General features: G+C 63.8%; 1 protein-coding gene across 5 annotated transcripts in view; it reads right to left on the bottom strand.

The window, feature by feature from the left end:
• The window catches only part of Gse1 (Gse1 coiled-coil protein), a gene marked incomplete at its 5' end in the record, with an annotated part of 290,460 nt that overhangs the window by 23,790 nt on the left and 246,591 nt on the right, over positions 1-20,079 (bottom strand). For 4 of the 5 annotated variants that reach the window (XM_005410972.2, XM_005410975.2, XM_005410974.2 and 1 more), the window contains 1 exon segment: positions 6,642-6,860. In XM_005410972.2, the coding sequence (XP_005411029.1) occupies positions 6,642-6,860 (219 nt within the window). 5 annotated transcript variants of the gene reach the window in all.

The raw sequence follows: 20,079 nt of genomic DNA, 5'->3' as shown, positions 1-20,079 counted from the left end.
GTGCCCAGGAGGGCAGCCTTGGGCCAGCTCTGCGCAGTCAGTGTTCTGAGACAAACATGTCTTTAGGTTAAATCTTGGAAAACAACAATAATAAAGAAAACATCTTCCTTTAAATTTTTTTTTTAAAAACCCAAGAAAGGTGCCTGTGCCCTCAGGTCCTCTGCGATGTTTGGTTCACCCCTGGCACTGCCATGACCCAGGAAAGTCCATGCTCTGGAGTGGCCTCTTGCCAAGTGCCCGGGCCCAAACCATGCAAGCGGCACCCAGTTGCGCCACGGCCGCAAGGCCTCCATCCCACTCGTGGCTGGACCCTCCCTTGACAGCACCCTGTGCCTCGACCTTGGGACACCCTGGGGGGAGAGTGGCACTTGGTGGCTACTGCTGCCCAGTAAGGCCAGGGTCCCCGCCTCAGTGCTGGGGTCAGGGGAGGGGTGTTGCACATATGCCCTAGAGCTGGAAGGGAGAAAAAATGCACACTGGCGCCCTGTGTCCAAAGGCTGAGTGGGCTCAGGGCCTCCCAGGGGACCTGTCCCCATCTTTGTGTACCCGAGGGACCCCCAGCCCTGCCTGCAAGGAGCTAAGGCGGCTGCCAGGGCTGGGCGTGATGCCCCATTGCTCTAAGCGCCTCACTGGAGCCAGGAAGGAGCCGGGCAGCACGTCAGGGCAGGGCCTGGGCAGGGGCGAAGGAGGGAGGCCACCGACAATCAGCGGCTTGATCCCTGGTGTGTGGGGGGCTCCTCACCAACACGAGCAGTGGCGATCGATACCCCAACGGCGCGCTGCCAATTAGCGAGGCTGGCGCCCGGCGCCCGGCCCTCCTCCTCACCGCTCAGCTGGAGCAGGAAGGTTCGCGATCCCTGTAATTAACTGGCGGTATTCAGCCAGGAGTTAGTCAATGAGTCGGAGTGGATTGCTGATGACAAGAAGCAGAGCGTGTCCCGTCACCTCTGCCGTCCGACCTCGCAGATTAGCGCTGAGCCTGCCGGCACCCGTAATTAACAGCTGCGGCCCCAAGTCAGCCCTCGGAGAGAGCGGGATGGGGACGGAGCGGCAGGGTTCCGGCAGCACCTGCCAGCTCGCACAGACGCATGCTTAACCGGCCAGGTCAGCAACTGCTGGGCACCAAGTGCATGCGCTGTGCCGGGCCGTGGGACCCTGCTGGGCCACGGGGGCGGCAGAGACAGCGAGCCTGAGAGACGGCACAGACGGGCAAGACCAGACTCCACGGCTGGGGCTTAGGCAGCACCTTCCGCACCCTGGGGCCTACCCTGCCTCAGGGCAGTGAGAAACAACTCTGATGAGCTTCCCCAGAGAGACCCCGGCACCCGCCATCCATCCCTGCACGGTGCTACAGGTGGGGACAGATCAGTGGGGGATCCAGCAACAGGTTCTTGGCTAGCCAGGTGCTGGCACCAGGGCCAGTGAGAGGTCTGGGATGCCTGGCCTGCTCCCCAAGGGCACAGCCTGTCACGTCTCTCCTGTACCCAGGTCCACCCTTCTCTCTAGCAATGGGGACAGCGAGCATGTGCCCCCACACACACACGAGGCGGAGGAAGGGGCTCACCACACAGCCACACGCCCGGCCCACAGGTCCCCCAGCAAGAATGCCTGGGCCCTGCCTCCCACCTCGAGCCCCCACACTGCGTCCTCCTGGGCTGGGGTGGGGGTCCTGCTGGGTTGTGGGGAGGCTCCATGGGGCCTCCCAGAGGGCCCTGCAGTTGCAGGATGCAGGATGCCACCGGCCAGCGAGCGAATGACCAGGAGGACAGAAGCAGGTCGCCCCAGGCCTGGCCCAGCCTCTTTTCCCTGTGAGGTACTGAATGGCGCGTGACAATGGCCCGAGGACATGCCAGCCCGCCCAGGGTGCGCTGGGAAGCACACACAGCACATGGCATTGGGGGCTGAGGTCCCCGGTAAGCACCAGCTGATGAGGACAGGGCGGGGAAGTCCTCAGGAGTTCCCACAGGCCTGGGCACAGCAGGGACAGCTGGGCAGTGCAGTGCCAAGGTCACTGTCTGCCACAACCTGTGGGTTTGGGGCATGCTGGCCAACATGGAGCTCAGTGGCCACCGTATGTGCTCAGCCGGGCCTGGCCCCACTGCCCAGCAGCAGGGTGAGGGAGGCGGGCGCACAGGCTGGGCTGGGGTCCCATGCCCACACAGCCAAGGCCAGTCCTGGACACGTTTCTCAGGGCCAATCATCGGCTGGAGAACAAGAGGTACCACGCAGAGCACAGAGCACAGGCTGGGGCTCAGGAGCCAGCGTGGGTCCCCAGGGGCCGGGCAGACACTGCGTGCTGGGGGCTCGTGGAGCAAGGAGGGGGGAATGGCCAATGGCAGTGGTGCCGCGGGGAGGGCATCCCCTATGTGGAGCCCTGGGTGGGCCTCACTCGGCCCCTTGCTGGGTCCATGCTGCTTTCCGGGGGTCCCCACCTCTGGGCCCACTGCCTCCCACATCCCAGACCCTGGAGACAGAAATGCCAAGGACGCCTGCCTGGCTCACACCTGTGCTTCAGGACAGATGGGGCTCCAGACACTGCCAGGAGACGCCTGCGCCCCACCAGCCGCACGGTACATGCACGAGGCTGCCGTGCCAGGTGGGGACGCCCCCACGCATGTGCTGCTGTTTTCTTTGAAAGAGGCGGATTTCCGAGGTGGGCGGTGGCAGAACAGCCCTACCAGGCCCAACCCGTGGGTGACACCTCGCCTGAGCACACGCAATGCGCCCAGCCTCTATGCTCGGGCCAGGGTCTCAGCTTCTAGCACAGAGGACCTGGCGGTAACCGGACCCGCCAGCCCTCTCACCTGCAAAGCCTGTGACAAGACGGGGCAGGCAGCCAGCGGATGCCACTGAAGGGAGCGGGCGGAAACTGGCGTGCAGTGCCCACCACCAGTGCCGCCCTCATGAGCCCTGTCCCTCTAGCGCCGGCAAGGCTGTAAAGGGTGTGACCACTGGTTCACAGGCGCTAACAGCGCCAGTGATCAGGGAAGCCACCATTCCAAGGAGGCCACCCAGCTGTCCATGCGGCACCCAGGCCCTGTGGCTGGCCTATAGGAGCCAGAGATGCCTGCGAGCGGCCGGGGCAAGCGTGGACAGCTGCACCCATCCCTGTCCTGGCCATCGCCCCAGGACCGAGAGGCACACAGCCCTGGTGTCGCGTGGGCTAAGAATGCCGAGGGCTCCAGGCTGCCGCTCCGCCTTCAGCAGACGGGCGCCGCGTCCCCGAGGAGACAGCAGATTGCCACACAGCTTGAGCCTCGCCTGGCACAGCCCGGCGCCGTCACGCACAGACGGGGGCGGCTGGGACTCTGTGAGGGCTCTGGGGAAGGAGCGACTCCAGGAGGCCCTGGCTGGGGTGGGCACCCAGGTCCGCCCGGTGGGAAGGGCCCAGGGGCCAGGCTGGTGGCTTGAGGTGTGGGGGATCCCGGAGCCCCAGGGGCACCCACGGCCTGTTGCAGGGCTGAGGCTGCTGGACACCTTGGGGACCAGAGCTAAGGGGCAGGCCAGGAGACTCGGGCCGAAGCCTGGTGCCGGCCGGGGGCGGGTGGGGCGCATGCAACATTCTTGCAGGGGGGGTGGGGTGGGGACAAGGACGACACACTCCCAGAATGGGCCCAGGCACCAGGAACTGTGCTCAGAAGGGGTGTCACTCCAAGGCGAGGAGAGGCTGGGCCTGCCCAGGGGACGCCCCCAGTGCCCACAGTGACAGCAGGGGGCTGCAGCAGTCAAGGACACACAGAATGCAGCCAGGCCAGGACACAGCCTGGTGACACCGCAGCTCCGGTGGGCCCACAGCCTGAGGCTCCTTCCAGAAGGTTCCGTGCAGGCTTGGGTACCCTGTGCCACCCAGGGAATGAAGATGGGCATGGGGAGGCCCAGAGGCCACGCACCCCTTACCAGGGACAGACAACGCGGCACGCTCAGGGCAGGTCACCAGGAGGGGATGCAGGGAAGAACTACGGCCACGTGAGGGGCCCCGGCCCCACGACCTCCATCTGCCCTCACGACCCTGAGCCAAGTGGTGACCAGAGCAGCAGCTCAGCGCCCGGCCACACAGCACACGCAGCGCCCACCTGCCCAGCCAGGTCCTCTCCTCCGCCCCCTTTCTCTCAGGCAGTGCGAGTGAGATGGCACGGGCGCTTTGTCTGAATTGAATTTTTAAAATGGACCCTCAGGACGTGAAAAGGGATGTTAGCCAAAGCAGCGGAGGCGACGTGGACAGAGGAATGAAATAAGACGCCACCTCCAACACCAGCACGGGGCGGGAAGGCTGAGCAAGGAAAGGTGCGTGGTGTGAGACATCGGAGCCCACAGAGGGGACCCGGGGCTGGGGCCCTGCGAGCAGGAAGCCACGGGGATGCCCGACTGTGGATGCCCGACTGTGGGTGCCCTGCTGCACGCCCTCGTGGTCCCTGAGGCCACGGACAGTAAGGACAGTCGGCTCAGACGTCCGCTGAGGCCAGGGCCTAGGAAGACACACCGTACCAGCGCCAGCCCCAGCCCCAGCCCCAGCGAAGACGGTTGGGTCAGGCAGACCCAGGACCTGGAAGTGGGGTGCTACGGCCTGGGCTGGGCAGGGTGTGCCATTCTGGGTCCAATACGACCACTCAACTGTGTGCCTACAGGGCGAACTTTTATGGCGTGTGAACTCTAAGAAGACTTAAAAATGAAATGTCCAGCCAGATAGCATTGGGAGGCTGAGGCAGGAGGATTACAAGTGCAAGGTCAGCCGGACAACTTAGATCCCCGAAGGGTGGGAGGCAGGGATGCACCTCCTGAATTAAGCCCCCAGAACAGTAAAAACAAAAAGGCCGGGTTCCCCCTCACCAAGACTGTGCCACACAGTCCTCTCCTGCCAGAGGTTCACCTGTGGGGACACGGGACGCCCTGCCGGCCACGGGTGCCTGTCCCCAGGCTCTGCAGGCTTCCAGAGGCCGCAGCCACGCCTACCCAGCAGGCCCTGCACACGGTGGGAGGCGCTGGGTCCCCAGCGTGCCCAAGGGCTCTGCCTCAGCACTTCCACCCACACCTTGGCCAGCTCAGGGCTGTGCGCTGGCCTCACCGAAGGGGTGGCAAGGGCCACGCCAGGGAGGCCGAGGAAAAGGGCCTGGGGTGTGGCCAAGAAGGTGCTGGGGAGAGGACTGAGGTCTGCCCCAGTGACAGCAGCCCAGGCTGGCTAAGGCTGCTCACCGGAGCACAAGCGGTCAGTGCGCCTCAGGCTCTGCCTGCGGCCACCAGGAAGCCCACCAGACCCTGAGTGTCAGCGTCAGAGCGTCCCATGTCCCCTGTTGCTTGTATCTCCTGAGCGGAGCCCTCATCAGCCACTCCCAACTCTTTGCCACCAAGCCCCTGGCACTACAGCACCCAGGCCACAGCATGAAGGAGCCCCAGGCCCACTGAGGCATGCTCTACTTCTGCCAGCAAGGGCCCTTGGCCTCTGCACCACAGCGGCCTGCTGCCCACCTCTGGAGCCAGCCACGGGGCCCTGCCGCAGCCTGTGCCATCAGCCACACAGGAGTGCTCCAACCGCCACAGCCGCCGCCTCCAGGGAGACCTGCGCCACACAGCCACCTCCCGGGACTTGCGGAACCTGTGCAGACCTGTCCCTCCTGCATGCTGGCCAGGAGCCGGTGCCAGCCCCGCCCCTCACAGGCCCCAAGCTCCTCTTCCCGCCGAGCTCTGGCCCTACAGCGGGTGCCTGCAGCCACCTGCAGCCAGGTGCAGGCAGGGCACCGCCTCCTCAGACCCGGCTGCTCCTTGGCTGCCCTGGAGGGGCCAGTTGGCAGAGACAAGGCCCACCAGCCTTCCCAGGCCACTGTGCCTCGGCAGGCCGGGCAGCAAGCAGGAGCTGGGGCAGACGGAGAAGCCAGAAGGAACATCCCTGGGTCAGGGCACCGTCCACTCCACAGAGCTGAGGGGACGGTGCTCCCTGCAGTCCTGGGACTGGGGCACTGAGCCCTGGCCTCCGGACAGGGCAGGTGGCAGGCAGAGGTTGCCAGGGCACCTGCATCCTCTGTCCCCTGCCTCTGAGCTGAGAGCCCTGGGGTGCTAAGGGGCCTGGCCAGAATCCACATGGCCCGGCAGCTGCAGCCACAAATCAATCACCTGACGGAGCAATCACCTGACGAACACCCAGGGCTGCCACAGCCATCGGGACCGGGAAGGGCTCCGGGCCAGAACAGGGAGGAGCCTGCGAGTCAGAGCCACAGCGACACCAGGAGCCCAGCATTAGACCCCAGGTCCTTCACCCATACCACAAGAAAAAGGCCCAGGGAAGCAGGCATCGGCGGGGTCACGCCCTGCCCCAGCTGGGGGCAGTGACACACCTGCAGCCAGGCCACCAGCTCCCGGCTGAGGGCCACCCCAGCATCACCTGGGGCGCCAGGGCAGGGATCAGGGCCCAGCAGGTGCCCCATGCACCCCATGGTGGCCTCCAGAGTGGGGAAGAGCAGAGAGAGGCAAAGCAAAGCAGGCTGGGCTCCAGGGGCAGGGAGCGTGCTTGCTCCTGTGCATGCAGCGCAGCTTTCGGGCGCAGCCGGCTGTTTCCCGTTGCGCACCTGCGGCCCATGGGGGGCTGTGCCTGGCCGGGTGGGGTGGGGCAGCGCAGGGCGCCCCACGCGCAGCCGCCGCGCGCCTCTTACCTCGGGGCTCCTCTGCCTGTTTGGCGAGCTTGCGCAGCGCAGCAGCAAAGCTGGAGGACGGCGCGGCCTGGGCCGACAGCGCGCTGCTGGTGGCCGGGCTGCCACTGGGCACCAGGGCGCCATTGAGCGGCGAGGGGGTGAGGGGGTTGACGGTGGCGGTGGTCCTGGTCGCGGTGGAAAGCATCCCTAGCGAAGGGGACTTGGGCTCATGGCTCATGCCTGAAACAGGAAGAGAAGAACCAGGGTCACCCAGAGTGGAGGGCGCAGCACCGCGGGAGCATGCAGGCGGGAGGGGGCGCAGAAGCGACACCGCCGGCACAGAGCACAGGCCTGTGCCCCGGAGCCCAGCCAGACCCTTGGCTCTGCACCCAGAGGGACGAGCCAGGGCCACGCGGACCGCAGAGGACACCCAAGTGTCTCCTAAGGAGCCCTTGACCAAGGGGCACCAGGAGGGACACAGAGGCCGCAGGCTCAGAACTCTCTCTCTCAGAACAAAAACCGCAGCCTTCCAGGGCCGTGGGGCCGCCCAGCCAGGGGCCCACAGCACAGCTGGCCGCCACACAGACCCCTGAGCAGGGCTGCCACTGCCCGCTCCCCATGTTGGAGAAAGAACTGCAAACCCAACATGTGCGGCTGGGGTTGGGGGCGCAACACAGCCACTGCCCACAGCCCGCCTTCTCAGGCCCCCACAACCGCATCTTCTACAGCCGTCCCCGCCCCGTGGGTGCACACTGGAGGTGAACCACAGCGGGGCGGGGCGGTCACACGAAGGGAGCGCACACTCGCGCCTCCACCCAGCTGCAAGCCCAGGCGGCACACGGGGGAGCGCGCTCCCCAGAGCCTCCCCACAGCCCAGCAGGCAGGGCTCCCGCGGAGGACCCGATGGCACAGGGCCCCCAAGACGTCCCTGGCCTGCCTGCGGCCCCCCGCCGTTCTGAGCAGGGAGAGTGCTCTTCAGGAGCGCTGCAGGAAACATTGCTGGGCGGGCGCAGCCAGAGCCGCCCTCCGCACAGGGCCCCACAGCGCCCACGGCGAGGCGCTGGCCTCCAGCTGTGGCAGGTCACGTGGACACAGGTCAAGGCCCAGGCAGCCGTGCAGCCACCCCACATCCTCCCTCCATGGCTCTGGAGGACAAGGCACAGGCATGGGACCCAGCGCACCCGGTGCGCCTCTCCCTACCCACGGGACCCCACCAGGCCAGGAGGAGGAGGTCACTCTGCCTCCGTGCCTCAGTTTCCTCCTCTGTAACACAGGGACAGTGGTGCTTCCCCATGAGGGGAGCCCGGGGTTAACCCACGGCCAGTCTGCCCTGACACAGAGCGAGACCCAAAGCGTCCGCTCCACTCCACACGCCCTCCTGGGGGCCGCAGCGCCCAGAAGTCACAGCCCAGCCCGGCCAGTGGCCCCCTACCCTGAGCAGATGCAGCAGCTGGCAAGGCTGACACACCGGTCACCAAGGAGGAGGACACAGCCCCACACCTCGGAGGACTGGCACCAGCATAAACCGGCAGGTCCTGGGGTCCCAACAAGGTGCCCGGGGCAACACAATGAGGGGCTGCAGGAAGACGAGTGAAGGGGACTGCGGAGCCACCCGCCTAGGAGACTACGCCCACACAAGCCAGCTGATCATCTCAGGACAGCCCTGCACCCATCAACAGATGAAGAAAGAAAATAAAGGCGTTTACACAACAGAGTACTACACTGCCGTTAACAAGCTTCAGTCGCCTGTAGGAAAATGGGTGCACCTCCAGGCCGCAATATTAAATGGAATAAACGAGACACATGAGCTTCACTAAAGCATCACCAAAGCACAACAAAAAAGCAAAATAAAAGACAGATATAGGAGTGGGAAGTGAGGAGACCAGGGCCTCTTGGTGCCCTGCTCCCCCAGAAGAATCAGATGATCATGTGTACTGCCAACACGGACTGTGGGATAAGAACAATGAAGACGACGATGCCCTCACACCGCCCACCCGCCTGTCCGCCCGCCCCTCCACCCCAGGCTGCAGGGCATCAACGGGGCACCAGGACCAGGCAGTGCTCAGGGCAGGCCCAGCGCTGTGCAGCCAACCATGCTGTGGACCAAGGACTTGAAGCCCCTGCCAGGTCAGGCCCTAGCTCCCCACAGCCCAAGGCTGCCGCAGTGACTCGGCGAAGCTGTACACACTCAGCGCAACGCGCCCAACTCTGATGGCTTCGCACACGCCCCTGCTGCTGCCCGTCACACGGCCTCTCCCGAGCAGGCTCCACACCTGGCACCTCTCTCTTTCTTTGTAGCGCTGGGGACTGGACCCAGGGCCTCTTTACAGATCTCTATCCTGAGCCTTTATTTTTTATTTTTATCACAAGACTGAATCTCACTTGGTTAGCCAGGCAGGATTTAAACATGCGATCCTCCCGCCTCAGCCTCCCAGTGATGGCATGTCAGGTATGTGCCACTGTGCCTGGCTACACCTCACTTCTAATAAAGAGGGGTGGCGTGGCTTCCAGGGTGGCCTGGGTTGCAAGAGCAGGTGGTGAGTAGAACTGTCGTTCAGAGGCAAGGTTCAGCTAGTAGCTGCCAGGAAGGTGACACTGCCCATGTCCCCAGACCCCAGATGCTGGGCACAGTCCTCCAAGGCCCGAGGCATGTTCCCACCCTACAGAGAAGGCTCATTGGTGAGGCCACCAGGTATAGGTCAGCTCGACCCATGCAACTGAAATGCCTTCACCCCCACCCCCGCCCAGAAGCCCGGGCAGCCTCTGGCCTGCCACATGGAGCTCTCCAGGGCGGATGGCAGCTGGGATCCAGGACAAGCCCAGGGCAGGACTTGTGTGATGCTGTCCCAGGTTCCCAAGCCCTGGTGCCTGCCCTGCCACCACACGGGCACTGCTGGGAGGCAGGGACTTGGGTGCTGTGGTCCCTTGCCCACTCTGGACGACCACCCACAGGCCTGGAAGAAGACAGGCAGGCTACTAGAGCACCAGGCCTTGGCACAAAGCAGGGACCACGGGTAGAGCTCAGGGACACCTCGTCCCAGGACAGGGCTGCACATGGGGCGGCAGTGGAGACCCCAGCCACTTCCTGTGCCCAAGGTCCTGCGGCCACATCCCCCTCTGCGCCCTCCCTGGCCATGGCCACCTCAAAGTCACTGCCACACTCCTGCGGGCATCCAAAGCCCAGCACCCCTCCTCATCCCTGGGGTCCCCCAGAACCCATCCCTGATGGTGCTGGCGCTCCCCGCCTGGGAAGCTGCACCGCTGATGTCAGGTCATTGGAAATAGAATCAAGCGCGGCTTCATTAGGGGAAGCTAAAATTAGCACTTCTCCTGCGCTGCAGGGCGGCCGGGACAGCAGCCCACAGACTGCTCCCACGAGGACAGATGGCCAGCCTTGGGGGACCCAGGGACCCCAGGAAGAGTCCTTGCCTCCCAGGGTAGATAGGGGGCGCCCCCACCCAGGCGGCCTCCCGCTGGGGCCATTGCAGGTGTCCAGGGTTGGTGGTGACCCAGGGGCAGCAGGCACAGGGCACTGCTCCCCTGCCCTCTGAAGGGAGGCATCTGTGAATTTGTGGCCCCCCACCACCCAGAGTCACCCTGGGGTCCTTTCTTTGTGACCAGCTCACATGAACTCATTATCCTAACAGCAAGGGACAAGTACAGCTCTTGAAGGCCAAGGCCAGCGACGGGTGAGGGCCGGGCAAGCTGTGGCCCAGGGGACCAGCCTGGGTCTGGGGACCTCCTGCTGGCAACCCTGCCCCCACCCCAAGGAGGGGCCATCTAGACACCCACAGGGCCTCAGCCCTGGGCACCCCCAAACTGGGGCCAGGGGGTGTCCCCCCTCAGCCTCAGTGCTCTGCTCCCTGAACCCACCCAGAGCCAGAGGGTGCAGAGTTGCTGGCACTGTGCCCGACAACTCCCGCCTGGTCACTGGGGACCCCCACCCCCGCTTCTGGGCCGGCCCCAGTGGACTTGCGCTCTTCTCTGCCTGGACTCTAATGCGGTCACTTCCAAGGCCACGCTCCGGAGTGGCAGGGTACAGTGGTGAGCCAGGCAGGAGCTACTGTCACGAGGCCACCTCGTCCCTGGACCTGCAGGAAGGATCCAGCACGGCTCCCTACTGTCCTAACGCTGGAGACAGTGGGACTGGGGGGTCCGCAGCCGTGTTAATCAGCGGCCCAAGCCCCCAGCCTCCTGCAGATCTCGTAATTACTGCTTCCTTTCATGCCTGCTCCCCGTGGCCTGCGCCCCGCCCTGCGCTGTAATTACGAGCTAATGGCTGAGATGAATCCGCTGCCATCCTGGATCAAGCACCAACCGGCCCCTCCCTCGGCAGCCCCCATAATTACACCCCTCGAGGGGGGCCCCGAGGGCAGGCCGCCTGCGCAGTCTGGACTCGACTCTTTAACCAGCCTTCCCCGGCCTTTCTCAGGATTGCAGAAACGTCTGTGAACAAATAAAGGGTGGCCCCTCCTCTCCCTCCTACCCTGATCCCCGGCCCCCCAAGAAGCGATGCTCCTGAAGCCCTAACAAGACTAGGGTCACCCCAATGCAGGACCGGATGGCTGCAGCAGCGTGGGGGCCACGTGATCCCCAGGGCCTCAGAGCTTCGTAATAAATTCATTATTATGTTTGCCTGAGGCCTGCGCTGAGCAAAGCCAGCTTCTGCGGGTGGGGGTGGGGAGGGGAAGGGAGGGGAGAGCAGCCAGGGCCTAGGGCTGTGGCTCCAGGCGCACCAGGAAGGCCCCCTAGAGACCCCAGGCTGCTGGCGTGCCCACATCACCCGCTCCAAGGCCAGTGCCCGAGGTTATGACCAGCAGCAGCTATCGGCCAGGGCAGGCGGAGCAGGTGGCCGGTCAGCCACTGACCGGAACAATGGGGTGGAGACCAAGCCAGCACTCTGGGAGACCCTGCCCTAGGAACCAAACAAGCACAAGGTGGCCGGGCTTTCAGGAGTGGTAGGAGTCCCCCAACAATGTGACACATCCGGGACACCCATGTCCAGCCCAGGGGCAGGACAGTGTTGGCCTCAGTCCTGCAGTGACCGGGAAGGGTCTTGGTCTGTCCCTGGCCTTCCCCGCGGCCAGGCAGCTGTGCCTAGGTCCCTGCCCAGCTGCGTTCTGTGCACGAACCTGGGTACAGTATCAGCAAAAGGCCCTTCGCAAGACCCGTCGGGACCCCAAAACTGAGACCCAGGTGCCCTGCCAGACCTGGCCACCGGGCACATGGTGGCCAGGGCAGCAGGAAGTGGACCGACGGGGGGGGGGGTGTGGAGTGGGCCGAAAGGCCAGCCACGCCCACGGCTGCCCTGGCCAGAGGCTCAGGGACACAGCCCGGGAGTCCCCAAGGTGCCTGGGTGGAGGCCGGGCAGAGCAGGCAGCAGATGACAAGGACACTGGACGCGATTATCCTACGTGGGGCTGCATGCAGGGTGGGGAGCTGGGAGTAAGGGCAGGTAGGGAACAGAACAGACTCCGGCCGGGGGGGAGCCCTTGCCAGGAGTCGGGTCACCTTCTGCCCCTCTCCCATGAGCAGACCCCAAAACCCAATCTGAGCAAAGGCAAGCACACGAGGCCTTGTCGCCCGTGCTGGTGGGTGTGGCTCTAGGGACAGGGGCCTTGCTAGTCCCTGGCCCTTGCTGCGTTCTTCACCCTGACCATCACTTTGCAGATCTCCCCTGGTCTTCAGGAGGGTAAATTGAGGCAGAAAGTCCTTTTTTTCCTTGTATCCTTCTACAGGCCCAGGAGAGCTGGGCAGATCCCCAGGTTCCCTCCCCTAGACAGTACCCCCTCAGCCCTGGAAGAAGTGGGGAGGCCCCCCCCAGCACTCCTGCTGTGCCCAGGCACCCCAGTTATAGGTGGGACAAGGATGAAGACAGAAGCCGCCAGAGATTGAGGTGACACCAGAGGGAGCCCCGTGCGGGCCCTGGCACAGGCGCTAACCAGCCACCCTCCAGCCCTGAGCGTCACAAAGGACCCTTTCAGCTACGCTGCTGGCCTGCGGCAGAGGCGCCTGGAGCAGCTCAGAGGTCCCAAGGACGGACACCCAAGCCGGCCGTGCTGGCTGCGGAGGCCTCCAAGTTTCCATGGTGCAGGCCAGGAGCCAGCAGGGTCAGGGCTGGGCCCTCAGCGTGGAGGGCGGCCCTGACGGCCACCATGTAACCCCCAGTTCCCCACAAATCCCGGAGCATCTGATTCTTCCAAGGGACCAAGGACGATACTGCTGAGCCTGCACATAGACCCTTCCCCAGGGGCCCCCGTCCCGAAAACCAAAACCAAGACAGGCTTGGCCACTGCCCGTAGGGACTCAGAGAGCAACAGACACATAGGAGCTACGGGTGGACCGTGTAGGGCCGAGGATGTACAGCTGGGGACAGTGAGACCAAGCCCAGGCACAGGGGCCTGATACATCATGTGAATATGGGCACCCCTAAGCCAGGCAGCACCTGCGCCGCCCAGGGCCGCAGGCATGGGATGAGGGGTGGGAGCCGGCTGCTGGACACTGGCTCTTGGGGAGCCTCGAGTGAGCGACCTCACCAGGTCCCCTGCACTACTATGGCAGAGTGGAGCAGTTGAGACCCAGCCCCAGTCAGGCTCCTGCTCTCCTCTCCCAGTCCTCCGCCCTCGCCTGGCCCCGAGCCATGCTGTGTGGCTGAAATGGAAGCCCATAGGCAACACTTTTAAACAGACTAAGCTAAGATTTTAGTTTCTCCTGAAAAACTGCAAGCCACAAAACCATTTGTCCCACAAGCAACAGTCGTCCTTGGTTTGTCCTCACCCCTCCCTCTTGTCCTGGGCCCTCACACACAACGGGCCTCAGGACACAGGTCAGCGCCCGCACAGGCCACACAAGGCCAATCTGATCATCAGCCTGTGACCCGCGGTGACCTCATCACAGCCAGGACCCTCGGGCCAAGGCTGCCCGCACGTTCCTTCCCTCAAGGGCTCCAGGAAGAGTCCCCAGCTAGGGTGCCCCAGAGGGCCAGGCAGCTCAAGCCAGGGTCTGCCTCACGGTGCAGCTATCTGCATTCTCAAAACGGCCGGTATTTGCAGTGGCTGGACGTGGCAATCAGACCTCTTCCTGGAGAACGCACCTCCCAAAGTTGACACCGCTCCCCCACTGGGGGGGCTGAGGGTGGAGACGGCCGCAACTGGGAGACCAGGCCAGAGACCCCACTGAGGAGCAAGCTCTGTGGTCACAGGCCCAAACAAGGCTTGTGTGGGCTGAGGAAATACAGGGGTTATAGGGAAGCTCCAAAATACTCCAAGTTGTATTGGTGCTGTCCAGTTGGGCTCATCTATCTTCGAAGCCCCTCGTTCCAGGGCCAGACGATACCTTATCAAGTGCTTCAATAGCAACAACAAGCCCTCCTCGGCCAAGATGGGCTTCACAATGAGACTACCGGGGAATGGTTCCCCACAGGAGTCAGAACCCAGGAGCTGCGAGCTCCCTAGTCCCAAGCCTGCGCCCAGCCACCTCCTTCGCACCACAAACGCCCTTGTCGCCTGCTAAGGGTCTGTCCACCCAGGTGCAAGTATCTCTCCTCTTTTTGACAGCTCCCCCATAATCCAGTGGGAACTTGTGAATTTTCTGGCAAACGGAGCAGGAAGCTGAGGCCCAGGACTGGTTGTGTCCTCCAACACCAGTGACTAAGTTCCCTGGAATCCCACCTAGAAAACCTACCAGAGATTCGCCACTGGGAACACAAACATTGAAGGCCGGGCAGGGGCTCCCCCCTACCTCCTCCTGCCCCAAGGGTGTGTGGGCCACAGAGGAGTGAACCCCACCTAGCCAGAGCCGGCCAGGCAGGTGGAAGTGGGCAGGCCCCCGGGGGCGCCCGAACTGGGCCAGCACCTCAAGTGCCTGTGACCAGAAGCGCTGTGGATTTGTGGATTTCGGGAGTTTGGACTGTGGGCTATCTGCGCGCTGCGCACACAGGTGGACAGCCTGGGGACAGGGCTGCAGTCTAAACGTGGGACTCCTTGGTTTCAGGTGTGCCTGATGCACAGCCTCAAGGTGACTTCATACGATACTTTAATGACTTCACGTGTGCAATCGCTGGCCAGTGTGGGACCTCTTCACCTGGGTCACCTGTCAGCACTGCGAGGTTCTGATTTTGGAGCACTAGGGATTTGGGGGTTACAGATGCTCTGCCTCCATCTCTGGGGCTCACGTGTGTGGCTCACACCCAGCCATCTCCCCTTCTCAGAACCCACTGAGCATGCACCCCATTGGGTCCGGGGGTGCTGGAAGAGACCTGGAACCCCATTTAATTCAATGTCCACTCTGCCAGCCCTGGCAGGAGAGATCCTGGTCCTGGCATGCAACTGAGTGACGTACAGGCAGGTATCCCCAGACCGCACCCTCAAACAGCTGTTGGTGGAAAACAGCACGACAAAAAAGGATCTAGCTCAGCAGCACGCTGTTCCCTCCCGACCGCGGGCTGGGCCCCTGGCTGCTACCCGGCACCACAGGGGACTCTCACCAAAGAGCACCGCCCAGGAGAGGACCCGGCTTAAACCCACGTGTGGCTTCTCCCAGGCAGCTGTGGCCTCCATGCCTTCATCAAATGGAACGGGGTAAGATGAGCCATCATGGTTCCATACGCCAGCAGGAACTTGGCTCAGGGAAACCTCAGCAGCCTTGACTGGACACTGGGTTGGGCCCAGCACCCCAACCGAGAAGTCTCCCAGTCCTAGAAGACGTGCGTCGTGTGTCCAGGAGGGAAGACCAAGTTGAGAAAGGATGCGTGGAAAATCTGATCCAAACCAGATGCGATCTCAGGGCACACCTCACTCACGGGCTCCCCCAGCCCAACAGTCACCGGAAATAGTCGGGAGACCAACGAACAACAACAGCTCAGAGACCAAAGGGCTGAGCAGGGTGCCGGGTCAGGCAGGCCGAGGGTGGGCTCAGACCCTGCTCATCTGTAAGCAGGACACGAATCGTCCCTTGCAGAGCAGGCTTTCCCACCTGGGGCCTGGAATACCTAGAGTGGCACGGGCCGCCTACAGGAACAACTCATGTATTGAAGTGAATGGGAAAACTACCACATCCCAAAAACAAAAAAATTATAAAAATTCCCTCAACAATGAAAGCACACTGTGAGCTTGGAAGAATCTAATCACTTGCAGATACAGGGAAGGGCCCTAGCTGTGCTTTTTTTTGGGGGGTGGGGGTGGGGGATAAACATTAATACAGGGTCTCAGTATGTAACCCAGGCTGGCCTTAAACTCACAGCAATCCTCCTGCCTCAGGCTCCCCAGTGCTAGGATTACGGGCAGGTGCCACCACACCTGGCCTGAGCACCCCAGTGTAAGCAGGGCCTTCCTTCTACACTGGCCACCAACCTTTGCTCTGATCCATGAGGCACAGGTCTGACTTGCTGCAGGAGACCGACGTGGCTCTGGTGGCCTTGTTATCCATTCTCTCCCTGAAGATGACAAGACCCAGGCCCCTCACCTTCTAGGGTCACTAGATGCCACCTCCCAAGGTCAGCCCCCACCCCAAGGCACTGCATGGTGCCCTGACCACAGCGCCTGTGGATGCCAACACTGAGTAGACCTCACCTGACCCCTAAACAGTAAACTGAGGCTCAGCCCTGCACAGCCGCCCCAGGAAGGCACCTGCCACTGAGGACGCAGGGTGGGGGTGGCCACCTGGTGCCCTGGGGCTCCACCACCTCCAGGAGGGGACGAGTAGCCTGAGAAGGAGCCCCTCCCAAAACCCCTCCTCCTCCGCTGACACACGGATTTTCCTCTGGGACGGCTTAACCTGTCCAGCATCAATACGGTGCTGACCAAGAGCACAGGATCGATGCCTTTTATTGCAGCCTGTGGCCACAGAGCCACCATAGCCGTGCAGGAAGGGTGGGTTGGAGAAGGGCAGTCCTGTGCTAAAGTGCCTTACCCCATTGGACCCCAACCCCAAGCCACAGCCCCCAAGGGGGCAGGGAGGTTGTGGCACCCCCATACCAGCTTCCCAGAATCCTGGGCTTCGTATTTAGGAGCCCAGCGGCCCAGGACCCTGCAAGGCCAGCCCACGTTGGGCACCGGGTCCCTAAATCCGAAGATGCAACTGCGGCGAGATCACTCTCATCCCACGGGCAGGACACAGAGGCCTCCCAGGTCCAGGCGGACTGCTCGGGGGACTGGGTGCTGCAGATGTCTGTGTGGGCTCCATCCCTTGCTTTTGCTGTTGTCACTGCTCAGGAGTCCCACACCCCCCACCTACCGTAGCCCCCGACACGGCCATGGGCAGCCCCAGGTCACCTTCCCGGGGAGCCATGTCCCCACTGCATCCTGGTGAAGGGTTAAAGAACACATCACCCCTTTTCCTGAGGAGCCGGGCTGAGCCGAGCAAAGGCACCACCTGGCATTGGTGCTTTTCAAGGCCTGTAGGCGATACCCAAGTACAGGCCCAAGAAGGATGCGCCTGGGCTGGAGCCTTGCTTCCCTGCACTGCATCCTCAGCACCACTGGGACCCCACAAAACCCTCAAGTGCTACCTCCACCCTCAAGCTCTGCGCCCCTCCTCCATGAAGTTCCTTCAGTTCACCCCCAGGCTCTCATGGCCGCCTGGCGGGCTGTGGGCCTGGGGGGTGACAGGCTCCCAGCAAGGAGGGCAGGTGGGGTCTGCAGCTGAACACACAAGGGGGCCACCCAGCAGGACAGGGCGCCGGAGGGACACAGGGGGGCATTCAGGGTGGCGGGTGGGGGGGTGAGCCGCGGAAGCACGACGGAAAGGCCCCCCAAGCGCGCTTTCTGGCAGGCTGACAGGCGAGCCAAGAGCCGCTCCCTTTTTATCTATCTGCACACCTCCCAGCAGCACGCGCTCGATAAATTCTCATTGACAGGAACACTGGGTAGTGTCACCTCCCAGGCTGTGGCCTGGGCCCAGCGACAAAGGCCAGCCCAGGCAGTGCAGCCAGCAGCTCGTGCCCCTGCCTGCCACGCTTGGCTGGGTCTTGGAGATCTGAGACTCCGTGGGGGGAGAATTAAAGCAAGACGGCTGGTCTGCGGCACAGCCACCAGCTGAAATGTCACCTGAAACACAGGTCCCTGCAGGGTAAAGACCAGCTCTCCCGCGTGAGCAAGCCCAAGCGCCAGGAAGGGGGGAGTGAGGGAGGCCTCACATAGCCCTGTGGTTTTGGAGGACGCTACCCCTGCCGCAAGACAGGTAATTAACACGCTACCCCGCGAAGGCGCCCATCCAACCCCACTGGGCCCTGGACTTCGAGTAACCCAGGCTGGGAATTCCAAAGCTTTGGATGGGGCCAGGAAAAACCGGCCTTACCAGCTGACTCCACAAGCCCTTACGAGTTCCTGGGGGCAAGGGAAAGGTGGCGGCCAGGTCCCACCTGTGCCTCAGCGAGGGGGAGACCAGCAGCCTCATCCAGGGGTGCTGGCCTGAAGCCCTGCCCTCCACAGCAGGGGCACAAGCAGCATCTGCTCTAAGTATAAAAGTCCAGGCGGTGCAGCAGGGACTCCTGGGAGTGGCAGGCCCCGTGGCCACCACGGAGTGGCGCTGGCTGGCTGCACAGATCCGGCCCCTTCCTCTGGCCAGTGGCTCGGCCTGGGGGGGCCAACTTCTGCCCCAAAACCACAGGGCTCTAGGTCTGTAGCCTGAACTTCCTCCAGGCATAGGGAAGTCACTCACAGCCAGAGGCCTGGCTGAGGGGAGAGGACCGGCAGCCAGAGCCGCTGGAGACTTCCTGCTGTGAACCCCACCAGCCTTGGCCACTGGAGGCTTCCTGCTGTGAACCCGGGCCAGCAGGGCCTCTGCAACCTCAAGGAGCAGGGCAGAGAGCCCAGCCCCCACCTGCGCATTTGCACCACCTGAGGAATTCAGAAGAGCCCCAGGCTTGGCACTGGGAAGGATGGACTTCACCCCTTCTCAAATCCAAGTTAGGGAATCCACAAAGCTCCTCACTAACCAGCCAGTGTCCTGAAAGCTGTCCCCAACAGGTCACGGCCTGCAAAGTGAGGCCAGCTTGCTGCCTTCCCTGCTCAGGACCAGTGGTCAGACGGGCCCAGTGCCAGGCCAGGCCTGGCCTCTCCCCTCCGCCTTTCCCCTCCCGAGGCGGGCTGACCCCAGGCTCCCTTCCAGCACCACCCCCGGGCTCCAGGGAAGAAAGGCCAAGAGTCAAAACCAAGGCTGGCCCGGGTCCCCTATTCCCTCCTGGCTTCAACATCGGGTCCTGGTGCCAGAGCGAGTGACAAAAGCCAACCGTGCACCGGGCGGCTGGGGCACACCCCCCCTCCCAGCCCGACGCTCTGGGAGGAGGTGTTGCTGCCCAAGGGCTGCCGGGGTGGGTGCTCCCTGCTCTCCCACACAGAGAGGGCAAGCGTGACTCCTTCTGCGCCTGGCAGCCTGTGTCATCTTGCTGCCAGCCAGAGCCTGCGCCCTGAGCTCTCTCACCTGTGGAGCGGCTGAGTCAGACAGCTGCGCCTCTGGTTGTGCCGTCCCTGCGGGCGGGGGCGGTCGTAAACACCGATGAGCAACAACCCCAAGGAGGCGCAGGGCAGGGCAGCAGGCTCCTCACCTGGGGGGCCGGGGGTGGCGGTCCGGGGCCCAGAATCCCAGCAAAGAGGCCAGGCTGACACCAGGGCCAGGGGACACATGGCCACCCCTACTACCAGCACCCCTGCCCCTGAAGATGGGCTTGGGTTGGGGGCTACTCCTTTGCTCCAGCCCCCTTTACAAAGGCACTCTTTCTCCTCGGTCCCACTGTGTTTCTCAATCCCAACCCGTGGGGCCCCTACTCCTCAGGCTGCAGACCAGGCCCCGCAGGGGCGAGCCTGGCTTCAGGGCATTTAGAAATCACTTGGACACAAAGGCAAGTTTGCCAGAGCCAAACAGACTCCACTCCCGCTGGCAAGCCCTTGCACTAGCGCGCAGGTGCCGCCGGGCCAGGCCCGCGGCCCCCAACTCCACGGGGGGCTCCCACCCCACGACGCCCGGCCCGCGGGCATCTCCCTGCCCAGCCAGCAGCCGATCCCAGGCCTGGCCCCAGCCTGCCCTGCCCCTCGCGTCCTAGGTGGCCCCCCCTGCACCCCAAGGGGAGGCGCAGAGCCGGGTGGGCGGCGCGGGGAGGTGAGCCCGACGCCCGCTCCGCCTCCACGGAGGGAATTTAATTAGCCTGCTGGAGAGGCAGGCGGGCGGGTGGCCGAGGTGTCTCTGGTGCTGCAATATAATTGAATCGGCTCCACTCGGGCGGCCGCTCGCCGGCCGGCAGGCGGGGGCGGGGAGCGCATCCAGGCGGAGCAGGAGAAGGAGCAGGAGCAGGAAGGCCGGGCGGGCGCGGGGGGCGGCGGATGTGCCCCGGCCTCCCCCACCGCGCGCGCGGCCATCTTCGCGGGGGAGGGGTGCGCGCCGTGCCCGGGGACGGCGACCCGGGAAGCAACGTTCCCGCCCCCCGTGGGGGAGGGGAGGGCCAAGAAAGCCCCAGGGCGGCCCC

This window comes from Chinchilla lanigera, unplaced genomic scaffold, assembly GCF_000276665.1.
Source record: "Chinchilla lanigera isolate Chin_1 unplaced genomic scaffold, ChiLan1.0 scaffold00140, whole genome shotgun sequence".
NCBI lineage: Eukaryota > Metazoa > Chordata > Mammalia > Rodentia > Chinchillidae > Chinchilla > Chinchilla lanigera.
This window is presented reverse-complemented; position numbering and strand designations above follow the sequence as displayed.